The following is a 12,058-nucleotide window of genomic DNA, read 5'->3' on the forward strand; positions in this document are numbered from 1 at the left end:
AAATCTAGTATTTTATTATTCTTTCAGTGAGGTTTTTTTTCCTAATATCCAACCTAAACCTTCCCTGACGTAGCTTGAGACTTAGTGTCCAAGAGCGTCTGGATGTCCGTAATTCTTTGCTTTTTATTGCCTTGTGATTGCCCTAACTCTTAAATTTCATTCCTGCAATTGCACCACTATCTTTACAACCGCTTCATTATTATTAAACGTTTAAAACTTTTAAACACGGAGCGATTGGCGCTTTTCCCACCCCGCCCCGCGCCGTCAGCACGGGCGCTAAGATGGCGGCGGGCGCTGTGAGCGCTCCCTGAGGAGCGCGGCGGGCGGCGGCAGGCCCGCGCTTTCCCGGTCCGCCGCGCCGGGGGCGGCGCTGTCGAGCCGCCCCGCCGCCCCGCCGCCGCCCCTGCGGCGCAGGCGCGTCCCGGAAGCGGCGGAGCAGCGATGGCGGCGGACGGGAGGGCGGCGGCGGCGGTGGAGGAGCTGCCGCCGCAGCCGGAGGGCGACGTGGAGGGCGGCAGCAGCGAGCCGGAGGGCGGCTTCGGGCAGCTGCTGGAGGAGGAGGAGGATGGGGAAGATGCCGGCTATGTGCTGTACAGGTGCGATCCCGCGGAGCCGGGTCGGACCGGACCCTCGCGCGGGGCGGAGCTGGGGCCGGAGGAGTGGGTAGATTCTGGGAGGGGCGGGGACACCTTTCACCGTGCTTAAAGCCTTATCCAACATGGCTTTGAACAGTGCCGTAGCTGCTGGATACACAGTTTCTCTAGGCAGCCAGTGTCTCACCACCTTTACAAATAATTTCTTCCCAATGTCTAACATAAATTTCCCCTCTCTCAGTTTGTACCCATTATTCCTTGTCCCACCATGACATTTTCTGACAGAAAGCCCCTCGCCAGCTTCCCTGTAGGCTCCCTTTTAGATACTGGAAGGCTGCTCCGAGATCTTTACACAGCCTTCTCTAGGCTGGACAGCCCCAGCATTTTTAGTTTGTCTTTGTAAGGGTGGTCCAGTCCTCTTTTCAGCATCGTGGCCCTGCTCTGCTCCAACACTTCCACGTCCTTTTTATGTTGGGGACACCTTTACGTATTATATGCTGGTCTGTGTTACAAACAATAATGCAGCTAAAATAGGGACTGTTCAGAGCCAGGATGTGTTACTGGACACAGGTTCGTGCGTGACAAAGTTTGAGTAGCATTTTGTGGTTTTTAGAAGCATTGAAAACACAAAACACATGTATTTGCAGGGACAGGAAGGAATGGGCTGATATTGAACCTGTTCCTCAAAATGATGGGCCAAATCCTGTTGTTCAGATCATCTACAGTGAAAAATGTAAGTCTTAAATATATTCTGCCCTTAACCATTGATGAAACAAGACTTTGTGTCTTGTATAACATTTTCTAGAGATACTGTGAAGAAATTAATTGTGTTATGGTGCTTGTGTGTGGTGTTTTCACCAAGCATCTCTGAAGCTGAATCTTCGCCTGAGATGTTAATAGCCAATTATTAAAATCGTGTGGCTTAAGAGGTAATACAGGAGACAGTGTGGTTCATGCACAAGGCATTTCCAGCTCACAAGTGGAAGCAAAATATGAAGTTCTTGCAGCTGGTGAAGTAGTGTGAGTAAGGAGCACAGACCTTTTATGATTGTTTTGGCTATTATTCTGATGGTGTCTATGTTTTGGCTATTATTCTGTTTTGGCTATTATTCTGATGGTTTCTAAAATACTTGTGCAGCTTTGTGGTGTGCTAATATCCTGCACAGGTCTCCGTGGAAAATGCTTTCAGATCAGTAGGTATGATTCATTTTGCAGAGGTGTATTCAATTTCAAAGGATTATTACCTTTTCCCCTATTCAGGCCATTGGCTAAGATGCTATTCTCTTTTAGTCCGAGATGTCTATGATTACTTCCGGGCTGTTCTGCAGCGGGATGAGAGAAGTGAAAGAGCTTTCAAGTTAACAGCAGATGCCATTGAGTTAAATGCTGCAAACTACACAGTATGGTATGTAGTAATCTTGGGATTATTTCTGTGGTCATTCAGCTGCCTACCTTTTAAGTCTTTAATATTTTGTTCGCTGAATTAGGGCATGCCTGGTTGAATTTACACAGAGGAGTAGAGTAGCCTTCCAGTGAGCTTCCAAAGAAAGCCTTTTTCATTATTTCCCATGCCTCATTTTAAATGAGTGGTTTTCATTCATTTGGTTCTAAAGATACTGTCAGTCAAGGCCAGGGGTAGCTGCAAAAAGGACTTTTTTGTTTAAAATTAGATTACTTGCCTGATAATGTGTACATGACAAAATGCTGAAGGTGCTCTCAGTTGACTTTGAGAAGAGGTATGAAAACATTACGGCAAATAATTTATGTATTTACTAATAATAATAAACTACTAATACTCCGTGCATTTTAAAATATCTGTCAACTTAGGTAATAAATAAACAGTGAATTTATGATATTCAGAGTAGGGCCTTTTACTCACAAGCTAACAAGTACCTCTTGTACATCTTCATTCCACTAATTTCCATACAATCATAAAGTTTGCATTGTTTCAAACACAGAAGTCTTTCTGTGACAGAAAACCACAATGGGTACAGGTTAACTTGAACATGATTTTTACAATCTTAGATAATGTACTGTTGCAACCAGTCGTATTCTAGTTCTCTGCTGTTCAATAATTGAATGCCCTTTAACAGAACTAGATACGTGGTTAAGGATTTTGCATTAGTTTTAGCTTTCTGCATTTTTTTAGCTCAATATCATTTACACAAACTGTGAACAAAAGTGATTCCATGTTCTTGTCTTTGAATTTTAGGAAACTCCTTTTGCAGTGTTCAAATGCTTGACTTTTTTACAGGCATTTCCGAAGAGTCCTCCTGCAGTCGTTGGGAAAGGATCTGCATGAGGAACTTAAGTACATTACAGCTATCATTGAAGATCAGCCAAAGAACTACCAAGTCTGGTAAAATCATACTTTCTTCTCTGTTCTTAATGTTTTTGTAGATAATATTTGTTTTGTAAATAGTCCATTTGTGGTGGTGGCGTTAAATGGTGTTGCATCATGGCAAAGCTCCTTTCAGATATTTTTTGTAAGCATATGATTTTGACATGCTAAGCAGGTGTTGTTTTCTTATTAATTTCAACTTTTAGACTGCCAAAATAAGCCTGACAGGTTAAAAAAAAAAAAAAAAGGCTTGTGAAAAGGCAACCAAGAAGACAATAGAAATTAGTATTTTTTTCTTTTATTGTGTTTTGGAGTTTTCCTGCCTTGTTGTTGGGCTTTTTCCAAAATTAAAGGGAATAGGCAAAAGAGCAGCATCATTTTTTATTGCTAGAGAAATTATGTAGCACTAGAAAACTTTACTCTGCTGAACACTTAGACCATGAAACTTAACAACAGTTTCAAGTGAACATTACTTCTCTAAAATGAGATGATTGGCCATTTTGTATTGTGGTTAGAATTTTTTATAATATAAATATGCATCATGCATTTCTCAGAGCCAAGTGAAATGTTCTGGTATGCTTAATTTGAAGCATTTAACTAGTGGGGTTGTTTTTCCTAAGTGGTGCGCTTCCTATAAGCTGCTGTTATATAGAACACACACCACACACTCCTATAAAAAATTTAGACTTTGTACCTCTCATCATTAGGCATCACAGACGGGTGCTGGTTGAGTGGCTGCAGGATCCATCCCAAGAGCTTGAGTTCATAGCTGACATTCTTAACCAAGATGCCAAAAATTACCATGCCTGGCAACACAGACAATGGGTTATTCAGGTATTGTATCCACAGGACTCTTGATTCATTAAATAACTTGCATTTTAAGTGTGTGGCAGAGGTTAGCTGTAAACTTGTCTTTTAGGAAATGAGTTCAAAGAATTGGATTGTTGTCTACTTACTGTTGCGTGTGTGTATTTAATGATGAGCTAATACCCATTTTGTACCACTGGGTAGTGTAGCATGTTGCTAGTTCACCTGTACTTTTTTTTTTTAACTTTCTGTTGATTTCTTCAAAAAAGGTTTTATCTGATATTCAGGCAACTTAAGAACAAGAATGTATTTTAAAAAATAAAAACTTTTGATTGTGATACTCTCTCTTCCTTCCCTTTCTGTAGGAGTTCAAATTATGGGACAATGAACTGGACTATGTGGACCAGCTTTTGAGAGAAGATGTGAGAAACAACTCTGTTTGGAACCAACGGCACTTTGTCATTTTCAACACCACTGGCTATGATGACCCAGCAGTCCTAGACAGAGAAGTCCGGTTAGTAATTATATTCGGGCTCATATTAAACAATCTCCATTAGAGGAAAGCAAAGGAATACTTTCACAATCCCCATGGGCTTTGTTCCTGATTTTTATTCACTTCTGGGACTAACACTCACGGTTAGCAGATCAGGTGTCAGACTGAAGCAAGCTCTGCTTACCCTGGGCAAGCCATTACCATGAATCTGTTTTCCTGACCTGCTGTTTATTGTGCAGACAAAACCTTGGGGTTTGTGATGAACTAGTTATAGTCAGACAAGCTGCAGAAGATCTGTGACACTGCTGTGCTGTTCATTACTATTCTACTCCTAGAAAGTTTGGAAAGAGGCACTGCAGCAAATAAAACTGTACAACCACCTTTGTTTTTTCTCTTAAATATGTTATCACAGAGGTGTTACCATCCTTTCTAATAGGCCCAGCCTTGGGTGGTGGCACATCCATCCTTGGAGCCACCAGGGACTGAGTCTGATGGACATGAAAGAAGCTCCTGGCAGCTTCTCACAGAAGCCACCCCTGTAGCCCCTCCCTACTACCAAGAAACAGGTCATGCAAACACAATACAGTGACATGGATTGTAGGAAGCGGAGTTGCCTTTTGTGAGGGATTTGATGCAGCTGGATAAAGAAAACTTTCAGGAGTACGTGGTTGGCACAAAGAGAACTGCATCTCTGAGTTTCCAGGAAAGAGAGTTTTCTGCTCACTGTTTCTATGTTGCATGTTTGTAACTGAAGGCAAACTGGGCTTCTAGACATATTTTCTACCCATGGTGGTAAGAGAAGCCTCTTCATATGGTTTTCACATCTCAGACTGCTGATTAGGGTTGATGGTTATAAGAAGGTATAAGGTGAAAGAGGAATTAAGGTACTGCAAGTTTTTTATAGTTATTTTTCAGAAGAAAGACTGAATCTCTGAATCCTTTGGTACATTATTCATAGAGGATCCCAGTCCTCACCATCTTCATGGTTGTGTTTGCAACCTTCTAGAACTTTTACTTCTCTTCCAGTTTATAGCTTTCCTATAGATCAGTGAGTTTGAACCATTTCCATGGCTTAGACTTGGATATCTTCAACTTTTTATCTCTAGAATCAAGGCTGGACATCCTCTCTTGATCTTCTTAAGATAATTGGGTACCATCTTAAGAACCAAGCTGGCTAAGATTAGGACTTCCCAGATGTCATTATAGAACTGCTGGTTGGTTTATGAACTTACTCTTTGTTGTAATGACTGCAGAATGTTTAAAAAGAGTTACAGTTGTGGGTAATTTTTTTAGTACCCCTTATATAGCAGATACTCCTGTATCTGCAGCCTCTGAAAATCATCAGGATGCCTGGTTATGCTGGAAAAGCCAGAAGATTAATCTCCTTTGTGCAGATGAAATATGGCTTTATGGCTGTATAGGAGGTGTCTTTTGTTGCTTTGCTTTTTCAACAGTTGCCTCACTGCTGCTTTCACAGAAATGCTGCAGAAGGCTGTGTGAGCTGAAATCTCAAGCTCTGCCTTTATGTGGGTTTGCTTGAGTGCAGCCTGATGGAAAAAGTTCTGCAAATAGGTACAGAACATACCACTTGGAATCATATTAACAGAGCTCAGTTACTCAGACCATTTTCAGCCCCTTACCATTTCTGAGCATCAAGATATAAGTTATTCCTTTAGCATACAAGGAGAGTATATTATGTTGTTTTTTCAGTATTTTTGCTAATAATTTTCAGAACTGATTCATTATTATTGTATAAAGTCCAGAAAATTGAGCACTTAAAACATAGTGTCTGCCTCTTTGATACTCTGGGTGATAATATTGTGGGCCATTTTTGATCTACCCAGGTGAGATGATCTACAAAAAGAGTGAAGTATAGCCTAGAGAGATGCATTTGGAAGCTTCTGAGCACACTCAGGTAATTTCTAACTGCATTGTTATCGGCTGCATTCATGACCTATTACCTTTTTCTTGTAGGTACACTCTTGAGATGATCACAGCAGTGCCACATAACGAGAGTGCTTGGAACTACTTAAAAGGGTGAGGTGTATTTCTCCATGAGGCAAAGAATCTGTGGAAGGTGTCTGATGCCTGCTTCTTAATTGAAAATAACTTAATGCTTTTTGTTCTAGTGTAGTGTGCTTAAGCAGGCATGCAAATACTGTCACAAAGGGTTATTATAGTCTAACCTAATTTCTCTGTAACTTTTCACTAAGCTTCTGGCCCTACAGTTCTTGTGAAAAGACTACAGGTACTTCTAATGCTTTTAAAAACTTGACCTGTAGTGTTACTGTGTTAAAAAGCATAGCTAGGAAATAACTAATATGCTTTTAGTCTAATTCCTGTTCTGTTGAACAAAAACTATACCAGTTTACTACAACATGAGGCTATACAAGTGCTGCATGCTGCTTACTTTCTGACTTACTTGTATTTGCAGCCTGATTTCAAACCTAATCTCCAAGTAAAGGAATCTTAAGAAAAACGCAGTTATTCACACCAGATTTCCCATTGTTATGTGTCAAACCTCTTAACCTCTCTTCTAGGATTTTACAGGATCGTGGTCTTTCTAAGTATCCGAATCTGCTGGAGGAACTGTTGAATTTACAGCCCAGTCACAGTTCACCCTATCTGATTGCCTTTCTTGTGGACATATATGAAGATATGCTAGAAAACCAGTGTGATAACAAGGAAGAAACACTGAACAAGGCATTGGAGGTATGTTTTGAAAGCTTGGTTTTCTTCTCAGGGATGCTGCCTATTCCTGTCTGGTTTTATAGCTTGACAAAATGAGATTGATTTTTGTAAATAGAACAGGTTAGTTCTTGATCATGAGAGTTCTATGAAGAGTTTAACAAAAAATCCAGATAATCACAAGGATCTCATGAACTTAGATATAAATAATAACTAGCCAGTTATGAAATTACTATTAAATTTTCTTAATGTGATAGTGAAGGAAGGTCTCTAATACTACCTGCAGAAGAAAGAAGATGTTTGAACAATTGAGGAGTTTTCAATGTTTATTTTGTAGCATTAACTCACTCTCTTCTCTGTAGGTTAATGAATTTTTCTCAGAATATCCATGTCCAGACAATCTCAATTTAGCTCCCTTGGCCCGTCTTGGCTCTTTCTAAGAAATTTGACAGAATTAGCTGATGGCCAGCAGGGGTATCAGTAAGAAATGTCAGGCTTCACTTCCTACAGAGCATAAATTACTTCTGGCAATGTTGTGTATCTCCCAGAGCTTTATACTTGGCTGTTCCTTGGTGCAGTTTGTAGTGTAGTTTTTACAAGAACACTTCCCATTCACTGTAGGACTGACTGGACCTTGATGTAATTAGATCTGCACTTTTCCCTGGAGTCTGTGTGTTCTGACATTGTTCTTTCTCAGCACTTTTCCATTGTTGTGTTCCAGGACCAGACTGTAAATAAGTGCAGTTTTCCCTTTATACTATTTCACTGATTTTTACTTCTCTATTTAGACATCAAAACTCTTAATTTCTTAACTCCAATTCACTACGGTAATGTCATCTACATAATAAAAGGGAATTTACTAAAACATTTGTAGTGTTCAGACTGTGTAAAATTTACACAGCTTGTCCTGTAAGTAGTATTGACTTCTACTGTGCTGCTTACCTAGATCAAAAATAAAAATTAAAAAAACAAAACAAAACAAAACAACCAAACATGTAGAACTATCTGCAACTCTTAATGTAGCATGAGAGAAGGTTACTGACTTGCATGCAGAACCTTTTGGGGACATTCTGCTGAAGAAAAAACTAGAAATAAAAGATCTCCTGTCAGTCCATCTAGAGTACTGAAGATTCAAGAGCAGGATGATCTTCCAGTGTTTGGAATTAAGTAGTTTACAGCCTGTTAGATGACTGAAAGACATTCAAGAGCAGGATGATCTTCCAGTGTTTGGAATTAAGTAGTTTACAGCCTGTTAGATGACTGAAAGACATTCAAGATTTTCAGGAAGTATACTGTGCTCTACTACAGGGTGCATTAGGCTGGCATGGATGATGAGTGGTAGGCATGGAAATGAGTCAAAGGGAACTCCTACAACTGAAATGGGCCTGGAGAGATTTTTGTGAAGTGTCAGATTGGTTGGCTACCAACTGGAGTTGTCATCAGTTTGGTGTCATTAAACAGTTACGAATCCCATTAATAAAACAAATGTTGCAGAGGAACATATTTTTAATACTGTCTGAAATATATGTTGTATGCATTTTATAATTAAGTATTCTGTAAGCTTTTTGGTTTAATACTGCAGTCTCTCATTTTTCTTTCATAGTTGTGTGAAATTCTGGCTAAAGAAAAAGACACCATCCGAAAAGAGTACTGGAGATATATTGGAAGGTCCCTTAAGAGCAAGCACAGTTCAGGCACTGAACAGAGCAGCACACTGATGGATAAAGAGCAGTAACTGAAGATAGAAGAAAACAGTGTTAAGCTCTCAAGTTGTTCCAAAGCTGTGCTAAGTAGGGTCACCAACAAGTTCGAAGTCCATTTGTAGGTATTGCAATGAAAGAGGAATGCAGACTGCTGTATATCCTGAGTTGCTGCTGCTACTGTTGGTGGCTCTAGCTGCAGTCAAGAAATGTATAAAGGCTTTATTATTGAAATGTACCAAGTAAAGTTTTTAGTTCCTAACTAAAAATGCATAAAGCTATACCTATTACATTGACAGTGCTCAGTTAACGGTTGGCCTTGATCTTAGAGGTATTTTCCAACATAAGTTACTCTACAACTTGTGAAGCACTAAAACCATGTCTCATGTCATGGCTTACCCACTTGTGGTTCCTAACACTGTCTCATGAGTTTGCTGCAGTAGTGACTGCAGGTAACTTAACTATAGGGGATATTGAGTAACCTGGTTAGTGCAAGTAGGCACTGCAGCTGTTGCCTTATGTAGGAGCAGTTGTCTAACACTGTCAGCCTATGCTGTTGTATGCAAACTAACACCAAGTGTAATTTTGTAATAAAAATAGATAACTTAGAGCATTTGTCTGAATGTTTTTAATGTGTTTCTTTTGGTCCTTGTAAGTGCATAGTTTGTTTTTTTCAAATACTAATAGAGGTGAAATATCCCCTTGTGTAAGTATTGGGTTCTATTGCATTGAGATGTCTTTTGCACTGGAGTATTCTTATCCCAGAAACTTCTGGTACACCTGATATATCCAGTGGAGCCCTGAATTCTTCCCTGCCCAGGAAAAATGCTTTGAGGATCCTTGGGGAGGTGTATATCTGCACCAGAAAACTGCATCTACCCTGTTTTTCAGCAAATGGTTATTGTAAACTGTGTTCTTATGGAGTGGGAGTGTTTGTCTGATATGAAATATTTTATTGGAAACTATCATAGAGGGAACAAACAAATGCTGGTGTTTATTCCATAATATGCAGTCTTTCTGACACTAAACATTAAAAGGTGTTAACTGTGATTAAACTATAGTGGAGATTATTTTTTTTAACACTTAATTCTTTAATTCAGTGCTCTCTTGAAATTCAAAACAACTCACAGGGAGTGGAATTGATATACAAAAGCTATGTAATTTTGTAGTGGTTTTGCTGCTTTCTCAGCCATAGAGAAAACATTTTTGTAGTGACAAATGAACATTCAAAACAGAAATGGATTTTAAACTTCTGGAGATTTGGTTAACCAGGCAGGTTCTTTTTTTCTTTTTTTTTTTTTTTTTTTTTACATGTTTGGGGTTTTTTAACCATATTTAAAACTCTAGTACAAAGCAAAAGGTGTGTTTTTATCCCTATAATTTGTTCCTAATTGAAACTGTACTAAATATGGAGTACTGAACAGCCAGGGTGTTCAAGGACTTCAGGACAAAGTAATGTATTTGCCACAAGAGTGACAAAGGGTCAAGAAAGCTCAGAAAGATGAAACAGTCAAATACAATCTTTTAAATAAACATCAATGAAGAGGGAACAGAATTTTTCATCTGCATATGGTGTTAATACTTTTCTGTGTCTTTCACAAAATTCAGAGGACACTTGGGATAAAGCAGAGTATTCTTTATAGACACTAGCATAAATTTCAGCAGTAAGTCATCACAAGGTAAGATTGATGAAGAGTGTCCACAGGGACATTGTATTTTGGGATGCGATCTCAGTCACTTGTGGGCTGAGGCAAGAGCTTAGATTTAGCCATATAGATTCCTCTGACAATACCTTTTCAGGGATATAGTTAACCTATGGCCTTCTCATTCTTGAAAATTATGTCTATTCAAACAGATTTGGTAGGGTTTTATACTGGTTATGCAAGCATAGTGGTACACAGAAAGATAATGCTGCTTCTGAGCTCCATTTACCAATAAATAATCAAATACATATTTTTAATGGAAAAAATACCCTGTTTTATGTAGAACAAACATGTAACCAAACAAATCATGTAAATCCTAAGAAAAAAAGAAATGTGCTTGACCCTGGAGTTAAACAATAGGAATCTAAGTCATTCTATTGTAACAGAAGTGTTCTTTCAAATGTTTATATTTACTGTCACTTGGATTACAATGAAGCTTTCAAATTCTCTTGCAAAGGCACCTCAGTTTTCTGCTGGTCAACCATACACAAAAATACTGAGCTATCAGAGCTGGAAAAATGATGGCTGCCCAGCCAGGTTGCAAGTGAAGCCACCAAATCTGAATTTTAATGCTTCTGAGGCAAAATGTTTCTGGTGGAAGAAGGAGCTTGACAAAATGCATGATCTGTAGAGAGAAGGGTCTTAGAGTAGGAAGTTAGAGATTACTTTAACCTGTAGGCATTGGTACGGACTACCTTTGATCAGGGCAAACATCACAGTTATTTGACCCAGTAGGTTCATCTGTACAAGAAAATTTACTGGTGTTATTATTGTGTGTAATTATATGACTCTTGTGTACAATTTTATTACTGAAGAGCTATGCCTAAATGGAAAACTACTGATACAAACTCCCCTGGTAAATCAGTGTAACTGGAAGATTCCGTGAAGTATAGAGCATTAGTAAAGTGTGAAATCATATTGTATGCTTGCTTTCATCAGAAGCCGATATTCTTGCCTTGATGTAGCCCTGTCCAAATAAGCCATTCTTGACTTCCACCTTTTTGTCTTTGCAACTTAGGTGACAAGTGTGCAAGTCCTTCCTAATCTATTCAGTACAAAACCACCTCTGCTAGCACAAAGTGCTTCTGTCAGATGCTATCTGGTTGTGCCGAGGCAGATTAGGAGCATGCCATTCAGCTGGACCTTCTGTAGTAGCAATATTCTCCAATAAGAAAGCAGGGAGGTTTCTGATCACTCCCTCGATGTGAAACACTTTCATTGAAGTCCTAGCTGCCAATTGATGCAGGACTGTGGTGATGAGGGTCTTAGAGAGAGATGGGACACCTAAAACTGAGGGTGCACACACTTACTTAGGCTTCTCTAAATAGGTGCCATGATGATCTACTAGAAGCTTCACCAGATTTAGCTAAAAACCCCACCTCAGGATGCCTTGATGCCTAAATCACATGTCTAATGAAATCCCTTGGGGCTAGGACTGTGCTGCACGAGGTGTATCACCATCACTGCCTGTGAAGAAGCACTGAAAACCTACACAGGATTTCAGCCTTGGGGGATCAGAACGGTGTCTGTACCCTGCCGAGAAGGTGGACGCTGGCCACTAGATGCCAGTGTGACACGCACCCCCGAGCCCATCGGCGCCGCGGAGCGCAGGAAAAGCAGCGGCGACACCACCTCCTCCGTGCAACATCGCCACTTTCACACCTGCTAATTAAACACGGAAGAGCAGCTGCTTGGTGATTCAATACCTAGCGCCACACAAGCATCAAGCACAA

The 12,058-nt window shown here is 39.9% G+C and overlaps 1 protein-coding gene across 1 annotated transcript; it reads left to right on the forward strand.

Moving 5' to 3' along the window:
- The first annotated feature begins 429 nt into the window (after positions 1-429).
- Positions 430-9,678, forward strand: FNTA (farnesyltransferase, CAAX box, subunit alpha). Its single transcript, XM_021534805.4, has 9 exons — positions 430-596; positions 1,241-1,326; positions 1,884-1,998; positions 2,848-2,952; positions 3,642-3,768; positions 4,107-4,255; positions 6,209-6,271; positions 6,775-6,946; positions 8,526-9,678. The coding sequence occupies exons 1-9, from the start codon at positions 442-444 to the stop codon at positions 8,655-8,657; spliced, it is 1,104 nt and encodes a 367-aa protein (XP_021390480.1). The 5' UTR covers positions 430-441; the 3' UTR covers positions 8,658-9,678.
- The last annotated feature ends 2,380 nt before the right edge of the window (positions 9,679-12,058 follow it).

Source organism: Lonchura striata, chromosome Z (assembly GCF_050655825.1).
Source record: "Lonchura striata isolate lonStrDom1 chromosome Z, ASM5065582v1, whole genome shotgun sequence".
Classification (NCBI taxonomy): domain Eukaryota; kingdom Metazoa; phylum Chordata; class Aves; order Passeriformes; family Estrildidae; genus Lonchura; species Lonchura striata.